Below are 16,692 nucleotides of genomic sequence, written 5' to 3' on the forward strand. Positions count from 1 at the left end.
ACTTGTGAAGTTGACAAGCAATGCTCGAGGGGTGAGGATGCAGGACAGGCTAATGAAGATATAAAAGATGACATTCAGACATTGCAGAGAACTGTGAGAAATAAAAATGAATTGAAGGGTGATCAGGCACAGTCTGAAAGTAGAATTAAAGTATTTTAAGCTAAATTGCAAGTGTAAACAGGCATATAGTGTTCAATATCTCCCGAAAGCATGTTTAATCAGAGATATGAGAAGAAAAAGTATTTTGAGGGAACAATTCATCAAAGGGAGTGGTGCAGAGGAGGCAAAGTGGCACTTGGAGCACAGAAGGGAGAAAAAGGAATTGGAATTTAACAGGGTGAGTGAGTATTTGTGAAATCTGATGTCTGCCCATTTTGGACTAGAAGAATTTAAACTTAGTCGATAGAAAGCTTGAGAACACAGGTATTTTCGGTGCCTGAACCGTGTTTGGTCATTGATGGAAATTTGACTGATAGAAGAAGATTGCAAGGTGAGAAATGGGCCATCTGGTAAGAGGGTGGAAATATTGAAGGCTGGGTAGTGGGGAAAAATGTGTACTTTGTGGGGTTTTTTAACTTGTCTATCTTGTATGGGCAGCACAAGTATGACCTCACCATTAACTGTGACCGCAGCACAAAGCTGAACAGTGGCACATAGGGATGAGCGGGTAAAATGGCAACAAAATACATTTAATATGGACACGTGCGAGCACACTTACATGCGATTCAAGAACGGCGACACGGTGACATAGTGATAGAATTACTGCCTTACAGCACCAGAGACCCAGGTTCATGTCTGTACGGAGTTTGTATGTTCTCCCCGTGACCTGCGTGGGTTCTCTCAGAGATCTTCGGTTTCCTCCCACACTCCAAAGGCGTACAGGTGTGTAAATTAATTGGCTTGGTAGAAATGTAGAAATGTAAAATTGTCCTCAGTGTGTGCGGGGGTCGGTGCGGACTCAGTGGGCCGAAGGGCAAGTTTCCACACTGTATCTCTTAACTAAACTAAACGATAAATGCAATTATTTTTCTAAAATTGAAAAATAATATCTGGAGAGAAGAAGCAAAGGTAATGCACACAGAATGCCAACCCGGGGAAGCTGTTGTTGTACCAACAAGAAACCAAAGATGCTGCTATTGTAGAGATGGGAGGTGACTTTGAAGCTGCTGTCAACTGACACTAATTCACCAATGACCTGATTACTAATGCCCAGTTTGAGTCCTGCTCCAACCACTTAGTTTCAGTCCACATCTCAACCTTGAGACAAACCATCCACACGACTGCATTCTCCACCTTCGACATCGTGGGTGGAGAGGGAGTCACCATTGACAGGAAAGTGAACCAGATCATGCCTGCAAGCGCAGGTATTCCATGGTAAACGATCCTCCTGATGGCTAATCTATCTGCCAGACACAGAGCAAAAATGCAGAAGTCTCTTCAATCACCTGAATGCACACAGCTCAGGATAATATAAATGGTAACGAATTTGAGGATGGCACTTATTAATACCAGAATTATCCTCAGACTGAGAGACAGGGGAGAGGGAAACTTGAGGCATGAAAATGTACAGAAGAGTGTCGACTCTGATTTGTTGTGTATCTTTTCATGCCTCTGGTTTTCCTCTCCCGGTCCGTACAGACGCTTCGGTCGCAAGAGTCAAGAGAGAGTCAAGAGTGTTTTATTGTCAGATGTCCCAGATAGGACGATGACTTTATTACTTGCAGCAGCACAACAGAATATGTAAACATAGTACACTGTGAACAATATAATAAATAAAAACAAGTTCAGTGTGTGTATACACACACGCATACATACACATAAAAAACAAATGAACAATAACGGTGCAATAATAACAATGATAGTCTATGTAGTTCAGAGCTTATTTGAGGTTGTAGTGTTTAAAAGTCCAATGGCTGCAGGGAAGAAGCTGTTCGTGAACCTGGACGATACAGTTTTCACCTTCTTCCCGATGGCAGGGGTGAAATGAGTGTGGGGCCAGGGTGGTGCAGGTCTCCAGGATGATGCTGGCTGCCTTTTTGAAGCAGCGACTCCGGTAAATCCCACCGATGGTGGGAGGTCAGAACCCGTGATAGACTGGGCAATGTACACAACCTTTTGCAGTCTTCCCTTCGTTCCAGGGCATTCAAGTTGCCAAACCAGGCCTTGATACAACCAGTCAATATGCAACTGTACACCTGTAGAAGTTCAAGAGAATCCTCTCTGTCCCAAAACTTTACCGATTCCTTTTATCCTGAGATGCTGCCTGACCCGCTGACTTACTCCAGCATTTTGTGTCTATCTTCGGTTCCGCATCTGCAGTTCCTCTCTAAACATGTGTAGTATAAATCTCACCAATGGAAGCCTGCATATTCTCCAGCTCTTACTGCCTGAGGAGCCAACTGGTTCATTCTGAGGAGCTATAACAAAAGTAGAGCACACTGCAGTTCCAGCATTTCTACTTTTGTTCTTACAATGGAAAACACTTAAGGGGCTGTCCAACTGTACGAGGTCATTCAAGAGTTCGCCCGAGTTACCCCTGATTTGAACTTGGAGAATTACGATAATAGCCACTCGTAGGTACTCGGGGCTCTCGTGGACATTTTTCAACATGTTGAAAAATCTTCACGAGTCCTCACGAGCTTACCACGTTTCCCGAGTACCTGCCGTTAGCGTTACGAGCTGCTAAGAGACGTCCCGAGCTCCGACGTACCCGCTACGTACATTCTACGTGCTTACCACGAGTTTGATTTTTTTTTTAACTTGGCAGAGCTCTTGAATTACCTCGTACAGTGGGACAGGCCCTTAAGTTTAATGTTGAAGTTGAGAATAGTTGCACTTATTGCAGGATATCAGTCAGAAAAAGTTTCACCAACGCACCCTTCCAAGACGGTGTACTTAAAGTCACGGGGGTCTCCTGCATTCCATGTTTACATCTCGTCCTCTTTGTCACCCACCTTCGCTCTTTTTGTACCCTCGGTGTGACAACCTCACTATAGGTCATATCCAGGAAACTCTCGTTTTCCAGGAAAGGACCTAAGGTCATCCAGCTGCTGCTCCAGTTCCCTAACGCGGTCCTTCATGAGCTGCACCTGGACACAATTTCCGCAGGTGTAGTTGTCAGAGGCACCAGCAGTGTCCCTGACTTCCCTCATCCTGCAAGTGAAACACTGTAACAACTTGCCTGCCATTACTTCAGTAGACAAATCACCAATTACAAATGAGACACACTCAGAGTTGAGTGAAACCTATTCCCTTCTCTGCTGCCGATAGCCTCCTTCAACAAGTCACAAGTTTAAATATCGGAACACACGCAGAACCGATTAGTGTAGCCTCCTCGCCGAAGACTCTTGAGCCGAAGACTCTTGAGCCAAAGACTCACACTTCACCTCTCCAAGGCCGCTCCGCTACACCTGAACTTAATTTTACCGAATTATGTCAACTATCCACTAAACTAATTAAGAAGTCTCAGCCAATCCACTCCCTCGCTGGTCTGGCTGCTGCTCCTCTGTGACATTCAAGGTAATTGCCCCAGTCTGCCTCTTGGTGCTCATTTTAAAGCTCCCAAACTTTACTCATCAAGGAGAAAGCCTCGGAGAACTCCCGTTGCATCCCAGATTCCGTCAATATTAATTACTGCAATGCCAAGGTGGAGAATGCAGATGTGGAGTGTGCATGAATGTGATGCCTGTACAGAAGTTTTTTTTGTTTGCAAATCTGTATACCTTTTCATTTTATATTCCTGACACAAGACTGCATAGGGTGAAAAAATTGCAACCACAAACGATTATTCTCCTAACCGAAATTTACATTTTCCAAATGTTGAAACATTTATGTGTGCTTCCTCCAGTGGCGTGCTGATGTGTCTCCCTATGATGATTCATAAAACATATTATTATATACTCATGAGAATCATCAAATATTTATTCTTGCCATGATTGAGTGACTTGGTTCATTGAGTGTGGCTTAAACTCTTATTTTGACCTTAATAGAGCCTTGTGGGAGCAAATTATTTAAGATTTACAGACATTTGTTTTTATACTCCTGTTCCATGATATTTCATAATTCATTCAGGACCTGGCAGCCTACTCAACAAATAGATTCACCTTAAACATTTTGCTGTGTTTCTGTTGAGCTCCTGACAATTAATACAGTCTTGTACCTTTTGTCAATGTAACTGAGTAACGAGTAGGCAATTCAATGGAGATTTGCGTCTGGTTTTATTATTTGGTGTATTGCAGCATGTTGATTTTTTTTTATTGTGGTGGGCCACATTAGGCTATTTTTAATGATTGTCATGCTTAAAGGGCCTTGTCTTGGGACCAATAGAGATTTTAACCTTAATGGATTTGTTTTAACTGTACAAACGTAATTTCCCAGTTTAGTAATTTTTGATGTTGCTTTGAGATTTTCTGAGGGAATAGAATGACATTATTCTTCGCCATCGTTGTTGTTGTCAGTGGAGGTGGTTCTACCACTATTTGTGTTAAGCCTCTGTTTTCCATTTAATTTTGTTCCCAATGTTTTGAACTTTTGTCTTTTCTTCTCTGATCATCCAGCAACCGAGAAAATCCAAATTTGCCAGCCTCAAAGTGATTTACCTGGTGTTTTTTTTACATTTTTACAACAGATAACACACTGACATCTGTGCATAATGACCAAGATGTCACGGACCTATCACCCTGAACAATCTTGCTTAATTGTGAGGAACAAACGTGTCACTGGCCTATGGCAGATTATGAGGGAACAAATGGAAGTTATCATGGTGTTATTTACAAGGATGATCACCACACAGTGCTTGCAGAAATGGCCTTCATGTTTGCATTAATAGTCCTCCTGTATTTTGGCCGTGTTGCCTCGCTCCATGTTATACGGGATAGTTTTGGAATAGATATTCTTCTCAAGATAACTCTGGTTCAATAAAGAACAAGAGATATAGATCAAACGTGCCCCACGTTTGTTCCTATAAAGAGGTTTAGTTTAGTTTAGAGATACAGCACGGAAACAGGCTCTTCAGCCCACCGAGTCCACACCAACCAGTGATCCCCACACATTAACACTATCCTACACACACTAGGGACAATTTACATTTATACCAACCCAATTTACCTACATACCTGAACGAACCTGTTCATCCCTGTCTGGTGAAAAAATAAAACGGGGAAAGCGGCTCTACCGTGGCTAATAATGGAAATCTATGAGAGTGTTAAATCCAAGGATGAGGCATATAAATTGGCCAGAGGAAGCAGCAAACCGGAGGACTGGGAGAAATTTAGAACTCAACAGAGGAGGACGAGGGTTAATTAAGAGGGGGGGGAAAGAGCATGAAAGAAAGCTTGCGGGGAATATAAAAGCTGGCTGTTCAAGTTTCTTTAGATATGTAAAAAGAAAAAGATTAGTGAAGACAAATGTAGGTCCCTTACAATCAGAAACAGGTAAATTTATAATGGGAAATAAGGAAATTACAAAACAGTTAAATGAGTACTTTGGTTCTGTCTTCACTAAGGAAGACTCAAACAATCTCCCAGAAATACTAGGGGACCGAGGATCTAGTGGGAGGGAGGAACTGAAGGGAATCCACATTAGTCAGGAAATGGTATTAGGTAGACTGCTAGGACGGAAGGCAGATAAACCCCCAGGATCCCCAGCATTCCAGAGTACTCAAGGAGGTGGCCCCAGAAGTTGGCCCCAATGTTCTCTCCACTCTGGATCAGTTCCTGTGGATTGGAGGGTAGCCAATGTAACTCCACTTTTTAAGAAAGGAGGGAGAGAGAAAACGGGGAATTATAGAGCGGTTAGCCTTACATCAGTCGTGGGGAGGATTATTATCGTGCTGGAGTAGATTATTAAAGAAGTTATAGAGCCGCATTTGGAAAGCAATGACAGGATCGGTCAAAGTCACTAATCTTCTGGAATTTTTTGAGGATGCAACAAGTAAAATGGATAAGGGAGAGCGGATGTGGTGCATCTGGACTTTCAAAAAGCCTTTGACAAGGTCCGATACAAGAGATTAGTGTAAAAATAAGAGCACATGGTATTGGGGGTAGGGTATTGACATGGATAGAGAACTGGTTGGCAGACAGGAAGCAAAGAGTAGGAATTAACGGGTCCTTTTCAGAATGGCAGGCAGTGACTAGTGGGGTGCCGTAAGGCTCGGTGCTGGGATCCCAGTTATTTACAATATACATTAACAATTTAGGCAAGGGAATTAAATGTGACATCTCCAAGTTTGCGGATGACACAAAGCTGGGTGGCAGTGTGAGCTGCGATGACGATGCTGTGAGGCTGCATGGTGACTTGGATAGGTTGGGTGAGTGGGCAGATGCAGTATAATGTGGATAAATGTGAGATTATCCACTTTGGTGGCAAGAACAGGAAGGCAGATTATTATCTGCATGGTGTAAGATTAGGAAAAAGGGAGGTTCAACAAGACCTGGGTGTGCAGTCCCTGAAAGTAAGCATGCAGGTACAGCAGGTAGTGAAGACAGCTAATGGCATGTTGGCCTTCATTGCAATAGGATATGAGTTTAGGAACAAGGAGGTCCTACTGCAGTTGTACATGGCCCTGGTGAGACCACACCTGGAGTATTGTGTGCAATTTCGTTCTCCTAATTTGAGGAAGGACATTATTGCTATTGAGGGGGTGCAGCGTAGGTTCACCAGATTAATTCCCGGGATGGCGAGACTGCCATATGATGAAAGGATGCAGGGAAAATGTTCCCGATGTTGGGGGAGACCAGAACCAGGGGTCACAGTTTAAGAACAAGGGGAAGACTATTTAGGACTGAGAAGAGGAAAAACGTTTTCACCCAAAAAGTTGTGAATCTGTGGAATTCCCTGCCACAGAAGGCTGTGGAGGCCAATTCACTGGGTGTTTTCAAGAGGGAGTTAGATTTAGCTCTTAGGGCCAAAGGAATCAAAGGATATGGGGGAAAAAAGCAGGAATGGGGTACTTATTTTAGATGATCAGCCCTGATCATATTAAATGGCAGTGCTGGCTCGAAGGGCCGAATGGCCTACTCCTACTATTTTTCTATATTTTTATGACTACTACAGTGGCAGAGAGCTTTGGTGTCAGAATATAGATATGTGAAAAGAAAGAGATTAGTTAAAACAAATGTAGGTCCCTTGCAGTCAGAAACGGGTGAGTTGATCATGGGGAACAAGGATATGGCGGACCAATTGAATAACTACTTTGATTCCGTCTTCACTAAGGAAGACATAAATAATCTGCCGAAAATAGCAGGGGACCGCGGGTCAAAGGAGTTGGAGGAATTGAGTGAAATCCAGGTTAGCCGGGAAGTGGTGTTGGGTAAATTAAATGGATTAAAGGCCGATAAATCCCCAGGGCCAGATAGGCTGCATCCCAGAGTACTTAAGGAAGTAGCTCCAGAAATAGTGGATGCATTAGTAATAATCTTTCAAAACTCTTTAGATTCTGGAGTAGTTCCTGAGGATTGGCGGGTAGCAAACGTAACCCCACTTTTTAAGAAGGGAGGGAGAGAGAAAACGGGGAATTACAGACCAGTTAGTCTAACATCGGTAGTGGGGAAACTGCTAGAGTCAGTTATTAAAGATGGGATAGCAGCACATTTGGAAAGTGGTGAAATCATTGGACAAAGTCAGCATGGATTTACAAAAGGTAAATCATGTCTGACGAATCTTATAGAATTTTTCGAGGATGTAACTAGTAGCGTGGATAGGGGAGAACCAGTGGATGTGGTGTATCTGGACTTCCAGAAGGCTTTCGACAAGGTCCCACATAAGAGATTAGTTTACAAACTTAAAGCACACGGCATTGGGGGTTCAGTATTGATGTGGATAGAGAACTGGCTGGCAAACAGGAAGCAAAGAGTAGGAGTAAACGGGTCCTTTTCACAATGGCAGGCAGTGACTAGTGGGGTACCGCAAGGCTCAGTGCTGGGACCCCAGCTATTTACAATATATATTAATGATCTGGATGAGGGAATTGAAGGCAATATCTCCAAGTTTGCAGATGACACTAAGCTGGGGGGCAGTGTTAGCTGTGAGGAGGATGCTAGGAGACTGCAAGGTGACTTGGATAGGCTGGGTGAGTGGGCAAATATTTGGCAGATGCAGTATAATGTGGATAAATGTGAGGTTATCCATTTTGGTGGCAAAAACAGGAAAGCAGACTATTATCTAAATGGTGGCCGACTAGGAAAAGGGGAGATGCAGCGAGACCTGGGTGTCATGGTACACCAGTCATTGAAAGTGGGCATGCAGGTGCAGCAGGCAGTGAAGAAAGCGAATGGTATGTTAGCTTTCATAGCAAAAGGATTTGAGTATAGGAGCAGGGAGGTTCTGCTGCAGTTGTACAGGGTCTTGGTGAGACCACACCTGGAGTATTGCGTACAGTTTTGGTCTCCAAATCTGAGGAAGGACATTATTGCCATAGAGGGAGTGCAGAGAAGGTTCACCAGACTGATTCCTGGGATGTCAGGACTGTCTTATGAAGAAAGACTGGATAGACTTGGTTTATACTCTCTAGAATTTAGGAGATTGAGAGGGGATCTTATAGAAACTTACAAAATTCTTAAGGGGTTGGACAGGCTAGATGCAGGAAGATTGCTCCCGATGTTGGGGAAGTCCAGGACAAGGGGTCACAGCTTAAGGATAAGGGGGAAATCCTTTAAAACCGAGATGAGAAGAACTTTTTTCACACAGAGAGTGGTGAATCTCTGGAACTCCCTGCCACAGAGGGTAGTCGAGGCCAGTTCATTGGCTATATTTAAGAGGGAGTTAGATGTGGCCCTTGTGGCTAAGGGGATCAGAGGGTATGGAGAGAAGGCAGGTACGGGATACTGAGTTGGATGATCAGCCATGATCATATTGAATGGCGGTGCAGGCTCGAAGGGCCGAATGGCCTACTCCTACACCTAATTTCTATGTTTCTATGTTTCTAGAAGATGAACTTCTTGGGATAGGCTTGTACACTGAGGCCTTTGGAGCTGCCACTGATTCCATTGCATGTCACAGGTGGCACACACTGACGAAAACCCAAGTGTTCTCCACACTCCTTACACTAACTTTCACCTATAGTCAATGCTAACCAAAGCAGATTAATTGTTTATTTATCTCACTACTGTTTATTAGGCCTTGCAATATGCAGATTTGATATTGTTTGGAGAAGTGACTGCAGCATATACATGTCAATGAAATGTTTCCATATGAACATCTTGCTGACACATCTGGAAGATGGGGAGAGTTATTTATTGCTTTTTGTTTTTTTTATCCTAAAAGTCTTTTCACAAGTAAAATTGATCATTAAACAAAATCCTATCATGAATATCCTCCAGACCCTTATTTGATAATTGGGTGTGCAGTTTAATGATGTGAACTTTACTCAGGAAACGATCCAATCTTTTGCATTTCGTCACATTCACACAGATGGCACAGCAGCAGCGCCGCAGCTTGGCAGCCAACCCGGAGCATGCGCCCTTTTTAGCGCGGGCACCTATGGATGTCGAACCGGATGGCATCACCCTGCTGCAGACTTCTGCTGCCTCAAACGCAAGAAGAAGACACAGGTGGTCTACAAAGAACATAGAACAATACACCACAGCAATCATCTTCGGCCCACAATGTCCGTGCCAAACACAATGGCAAATAAACTCCTCTCACCAGCCAGCGATCCATATGCCTCCATGCCCTGCATATTCATGTGACTGTTCACACGTGTGTGCAGGGACAAGGTGACAAATATTAGATTGCTTCAAAAACCATGGCAACAGTTCATGGTTATTGAAGAGACTTAAGCAAGTCCAATTTCTCACGGGCACCGACCTGCTCAGGTGCACAGCTCTCAATGCCCAGAATCAGAAATAATCATAATAATTGCCAACTGTATCTTTCCCAGGCCAAGAATAATTACAATTCCATCCCCTCTTCCTGACTGAAGGTGACTAACTGCAGCTCTGACTGGGAATTAAATAAAATATATTTCCTAGCGCATGGTGCCCCTTCCACCGCCCACGCACCACACTGATTCACTTGACTATTCAGGAAAGTCAACAATACACCAGGTGTTTCTTCCTCATTTTCTAACTTAATACAAATGTATGAAATGAAAGAGTGGTTTAGTCTATATTTCAGATCTTACATTTCTGATGTACTGCAGCTTTTCTGGAAAAGAATAATGTAATGCATATTTGATTCGGTTTCTGAAGGGGTACCAACCTTCAGGATCCAGCAGCTTTGCAATCCCAAGATGCTGTTTGGCCACAGTGAAGGCATGATCCAGTCTCTCGTTTGCTGACTGTAGTTTTGCAACGTCCTTCCAATCAAAGAGGTCAGGCCTGAAAGTACAATGAGCCACATTATAAAGTCAATCATAATTCTGTTTGGACTCAAATCAATTGCACTTCAAACTACTGCTTAATAACAGAAGTCAAGGGAACTATTACTTTGGGAGATATCTATACATTGCATCTTACTGAATCCCAAGTCACTCATCTTAAGAAGGATCGTTGTAAACCTGCACTGTGAATTTTGCGGCAGATTGATACTGGGTACATATTTCAAGGGGCAACTGTGCAGCGAGAGGGAATACAATTCATTTTATTTGAACACGTCTTTCTAACTTTATATCATGTTTAATTCATCTCATTATGGAATGTCCGATAATGAATAACATCAGCGGGGCAGCTGCTCCTAATGCTTTGACAGTGGTCATATGATAACCGCAGCGTGTATCGATCCAACAATGTCCCACAACGTTCCCTACCTCCGCCAGATAAATGCTTCCAACAGTCATCCAAAGGCCCCCATTATAGAGCAGCTGGCAGATCCTGTGTACTCAGCTGCATTTTAGCAGGGCCACAAACAGTGCCCAAGGCAAGGTAACACTTTGCTCAGTTATTGAAACTTCCATTAAAAAACAGATGCACAAAAGCAACAGGATTACAGTTCCGGAGAGCACATCATAATGGCTTGGTGCAAATGCTCAGTCTTCAGCAGAATGAAATCTTAATCTGAATACTATTTCGCCTCAATTAGGGGGGGAAAAAAGCAACAGTCTTTCTGTTAGCAGTTAGCTTACGATGCAGGTGTGATCCACACAGTCGAAAAACGTAAACAGCCTCAGCAATACCACCTTAAAAATACATTCACTTTACTGCTGTGAGAAACTAGCTTGATTTCTCTTCAACTATTTCCTTTCCCTCCAGAGACACCACAGGCAACATTGGATGATGTTCAAACTGTTTCTTGCATGAACGACATGTGATTGACCAGCGCCCTAGTTTAGGCACCACACACGAAAATCACTTTTACCATTGGTATCTTCTGAGTGCAACCTCCTGGTCCAGATATTTGAATGGCAAGCACCAGTTCAACTTTACCAGCACCCAATACAAGATATGGGCACCTCTTAAAAATATGTTTTTATTGTTAGATTAATTTCAGTGCTTAAACTCATTGCAGAGATCTTGGCACCTTAGACAGTGTAGATAAAGATACCTCTTGTGTCGGAAGGAATTACAAATGCTGGTTTAAATCGAAGAAAGGCACAAAAAGCTGGACTAACTCAGCAGTTCAGGCAGCATCTCGGGAGGAAAGGAATAGTTGACATTTCGGGTTGAGACCCTTCTTCAGACTGAGTCAGGGGAAAGGGAAATTAAAGATATCGACGGTGATACCTAGTCATAAAGTGTAATGCACTCAGCCACCATCTTGGATGCTGGTTCTTTAAGTGTCTTACAAGGTCCTGAGGAGGTGGGTGGGAGTTCCTCTTGCAACCTTGCAGGCCCAATACCTCAGTTGCCATTTCAAAACAGACAAGTGCAACATTAAGCCAGATTGCATCTAAGCAAGACCAACAACTGCTATCACAGTCTCAGATAACTGCGATCAAAGGAGCTTTGATTGTGCTTTAACTCTTCAGATCAGTTGCTGAGTGGCAGTGAGTACATAGATCACAATCTCCTGCCCTCCCTGTGAGTGACAGTGCTTATTATTCCAGGGCTCACACTCAGCGGGATTCTTGCCTCTGCCAGCTCTCCCACCGAACCTGTTCCCAACGCTGATACCTGTCCAGCTGAGTTACTCCAGCATTTTTGTGTCTATCCCTTTCACACTCACATCTTCATATCGCTGTACATAGTAATATATTTTAAGTAGTATATTTATACATAGCAAGTAGTATATTCTTTTTCTCTGATCGTGCTCCTGGGAAACACCTTGGCAATATCAAACGCGTCATAAAAGTGTGAGCTGTCGTTTTGAGAATCAAACATATTTGATTAAGAATCTTAAACATTGTATTCTTTGAAGTTCTTTCAACCAAAAGGCTCCGATTAGTGGGTCACAGCTTCACAAAAGCTGCAGAATTCAGAAAACTAAACCTGTCTCAAGTGATAGCAGGCTAGCTGTACCCAACATGATCTGCTTACATCAATGAAGGCCCATGGGCTGACTGTATAATTGCTGGCTTATATCTCAATTACACTGTGATTTCTGGCTTTATCAACTGCATTGAATGCCAAGAAGCTGTAGCATTAGGTAACAATTTGTGCTCATTCATTACAACAGGAAAAGAACAAAAAACGGAGTGATACCAAAAAGATGATTAAGACCACTCCAAATCATACTTCAAACATTGCTAACATTGATATAATCAATATGATGCGCACCGTATTCTCATAGAATAAAATAATTGACCACTTAACAGAATTATCCTTTAACCAGTCGGAATACATTAAATTGCTTCACATCATGTCTTTATAAAACCAGTGTGTTGTGAGAATATTGATAACAGCTCATGCTCATCCCTAAAATAGATTAAGCGGTACTCATCCCATTTTACTAAGTAACACATTTTTCCTGCGACACAGTATGGAGGCAAAGGGCAACACTAAGACATGCTAATTTACAAAGAGGAAATCTTGAATACCTAATGATGGGTCTGTTGTTCTGGCCTGGGACAATGGTGATAGTCTTGTAGTACTTGTAGTTACCCCTCGATCACAAACTGTGCAGAGTGGGAGAATTGTGAACCAACATATTGCACAGTTTTAGACTACAGATTTCCCTCACAGAAACGTACATACATAATCAAGCACTGGGCCTGTACTCGCTGGAGTAGAGAAGAATGAGGGGTGATCTCATTGGAACATACAGAAGAGTGAAAGGCATGGAGAGAGTGGATGTGGAGAGGTTGATTCCATTAGTGGGAGAGTCTGGAATTAGAGGTCACAGCCTCAGAATTAAAGGATGTTCTTTTAGGAAGGAGATGAGGAGAAATGTCTTTAGTCAGAGGGTGGTGATTCTGTGGAATTCTTTACCACAGGAGGCTGTAGAGGCCAAGACAGTGGATATATGTAAGGCAGAGATAGATAGATTCTTGATTAGTACAGATTATGGGGAGATGGCAGGAGAATGGGGTTAAGAGGGTGAGAAAGATCAATCCTGATTGAATGGAGGAGTAGACTTGATGTGCCAAATGGCCTAATTCCTATTCCTTATGACTTTATGACCTTAATTACATGGACTTTATTTTCAGTTGCATAACTTTCATTTTCTTAGATTTCTGATAGGCCACAATTAATTGGAAAATTTACTTCGGCAGGCGAGGACTTTACTCCTTGGAGCGCAGGAGGCTGATGGGTGATCTTACAAAGGTGTATAGATCATGAGGAGAATAAGGTAAATGCACAGAGTGTTTTACTCAGAGTAGGGGAATCAAAACCAAAGGACATAGCTTTAAGGTGAGAGAGGAAGGTTTCATTAGGAACCTGAGGGCAAGTTTTTCCACACTATAACAACATTTAAAGGACATTGAGTTCATTGGTGGTTTTTTATTGTCATATGTACTAATGCACAGTGAAATTATTTTCTAACCTACCACGTATCGCAACACCTAAGCACATCCCCAATTAGCAAAGTGTACAGAAACAGTCTACTGAACCCGCATGTAAGAAGAGCCAGGTTTTGGCGCCAGTTTTAAAGTCCAGTTCTTATGAGCGGTGCCCGATCCTAGCAGGCCCCAGGCTGCTGCAGGCCTGAAGCCATCACCTTCCTTGGACGTTGACCTGTGGGTTGATGTCCCTCTCCTCACCGTCCACCTTTGTGCCCTGGGTGCGCCTCCCGCAGCTGACCTTCAAGGCACAGTAGGCCAGACCCCGGTTCCCTCTCCTCTCCTACGGGCCTTGCTCCTCACCCATCGCGTCCGTCATCATCACCAGCTCTATCCTCCTGGTCTCTGGTCTTTGGGGGACGAGCAGGGGCCTCCTTCTGCAGGCAGCAGACCATTGGGGGCCGGCTCGGCAGCTTTCCCCCAAGGAGGCTGGGGCGGACTGGCCCATATTTGGATGGAAAAAATTTGGAGAGAATTGGGCCAAACGCATAGAGGTGGAACTAGTGTAGATGGGGCATCTTGGTTGGCATGGGCAAGATATGCCGAAGGGGCCTGTTTCCATGCTATATGACTCTATGAAACATTACTCATTGAAGTATAAGTGGTTATTTATTTAAAGTGTAATGCACCACAAAACTGTGATCTTGGAGTTTTATTCTCTGAATTCTTCATGACCACTGAAGATACACTAAAGGGCCTGTCCCACTTGGCGATTTTTTCAGCGACTGCCGGCATCATATCAGTGTCGCCAAAAGATTTTGAATGTTTCATAATCCAGCGGGGACAAAAAAAAGTTGCGACACTTAAAAAAACACAGAGCGTCAAACGTCATCACGCCGCATTACGGCGCGTCACACCGCATCACGCCCACATTTTTCGGTGACCTTATACGTCAGTCAATTATGCCAGCAGTCGCTGAAAAAAATCGCCATAAAACAACCATGCAACATCAACAAAGGAGTTTGATCTCTTGTTCAGGAGTTCAGCCAACAATTGTCATGTAAAACTGACAGAACTTATTTAATCAGATAACCAAAGTGTACAGTACGTGCAAACAAAATGCAAATTGAGGCAAGCTAGGCTAAAAACAAAAGTGGAAATGTACAAATTTTATCAATAAGATTCTGGGTTAAATGGTATCATTAGAGGAACTAGTTTAGTGCTTTGCCGATCCCTGAAGAAGATAACAATCAAAGAAATTGCTTCAGTGGTTCCCCTGACTAAAGTAATCTCTGTTATAATTATAAGTGGTAATTACTCAAATACGTGCACTTGCAATAGTTAAAAGTATTATTGTCATGATTCAATTATGGAAAAATAATTAAAGAGAAACAAGTATCGCAGAAACTATGCTTCAGGTTTTAACATCCTCCCAAGCTCTTTGCGACATTTATTGAAAATAAAGCAGTTAAAAATCAATGCTCATTCCAGATGTGGGCCTGATCAAGGTGGTCGAGTGACTAAACAGTGGAATGGCATTCGTGGTTTCATCACACTTGTACTTACTTGGACCTACTGAGGAATCATCTTGCCGCTGCTGTCTATGTGTCATCAGCAGAGTCATAATGATGGCAAGATGGCAGGGCAAGGAATCAGCTCTGCCCCTGAAAAACGCTCAAGAGCTTTGCAAGCTAGCAATGCCCCCCACCCATAGCTTACGCCTGCTGTAAACGCCCAGAGACACACAGAGTCGTTTACAAATGATTAAAACCGAAGTCTATAATTACAATATTTAAAAATAAATAAATGTAGAAAGATAAAGTTAATTTAAGTTCAATTCTGGGGAATCTCAGCAAGACTGCACTCCACCATTGGGCCATGTTCATCAGGCAAACTGGTAACAACTTATCAGCAAGATGCAGGCCAATACAAACAGAAAAATGAAACAACTATTACGACCAGACTTGGAACACGTTGGATTTCATAATCCCCGAATATTCTAATTCTACTGATAACCAGGAAATAATTTGATAAGGGAAATGAGCATTGGCTTTCCAATTTCTCTGCAAGCAACACACTGAATAAGGGGTTCAAATAATATGTCAATCAATATTAGAATCGATCCAACAGGAGCAATTACTGAAGATATATGCTGCATCACTGAACCATGAATAATGCACAACAACACTGATTAGCACAGGACTATTGTAGGAGTGGGGGAGAGGAGGAGAGATTGGAAGAGAGAAAGAGAAGATTGGAACCCTGAAATAATCTGTATTGAACAATGATTGCCTTTCCTAGGGAGGTAGGTAACTGAGTGAGCGTGATAGATGGAGAATTATTATTCGTGCATCTGCATCAAGGGTTAAGTATCTTGGCAGACTAATAAATGCTGTTGCTGTTCCAATCTGACAGCTGCAGACGACAATTCCAATCCTTCACTGCATGTGCCTACAGCTGGGAGATTTGGACCACACACCTAAAAAGATCTGCTCCACTTCCCTCCAAAACCTCGTCTGCATGTGGAGATACAGGAAAGCACGCACACACAACAGAGCATGCCACGTATCCATCTGGTACATTTGCTCAAAGTGGGGAGGGGGGAGGCAGCACAGTGGTGCAGCGGTAGAGTTGCTGCCTTACAGCGGCAGAGACCTGGTTCGATCTTGACTATGGGTGCTGCCTGCGGAGTTTGCACATTCTCCCAGTGACCTGCGTGGGTTTTCTCTGAGTGCTCCGGTTTCCTTCCACATTTCAAAGGCATGTAGGTTTGTAGGTTGATTGTTGGTAAAATTGTAAATTGTCCCTCGTGTGTAAGAAAACGTTAGTGTGCGGGGATCGTTCGTCGGCATGGATTCGGTGAGCCGAAGGGCTGTTTC

The 16,692-nt window shown here is 43.1% G+C and overlaps 1 protein-coding gene across 12 annotated transcripts in view; it reads right to left on the reverse strand.

Annotated features, from left to right (window-relative positions):
- Nucleotides 1-16,692, reverse strand: part of dmd (dystrophin) — a 1,663,772-nt gene that overhangs the window by 1,140,396 nt on the left and 506,684 nt on the right. For all 12 annotated transcript variants that reach the window (XM_033033201.1, XM_033033203.1, XM_033033205.1 and 9 more), the window contains exon 7: nucleotides 10,198-10,316. In XM_033033201.1, coding sequence (XP_032889092.1) covers nucleotides 10,198-10,316 — 119 coding nt within the window. The remainder of the gene's footprint in view (nucleotides 1-10,197; nucleotides 10,317-16,692) is intronic.

This window comes from Amblyraja radiata, chromosome 14 (genome assembly GCF_010909765.2).
Source record: "Amblyraja radiata isolate CabotCenter1 chromosome 14, sAmbRad1.1.pri, whole genome shotgun sequence".
In the NCBI taxonomy this organism is placed as follows: Eukaryota; Metazoa; Chordata; class Chondrichthyes; order Rajiformes; family Rajidae; genus Amblyraja; species Amblyraja radiata.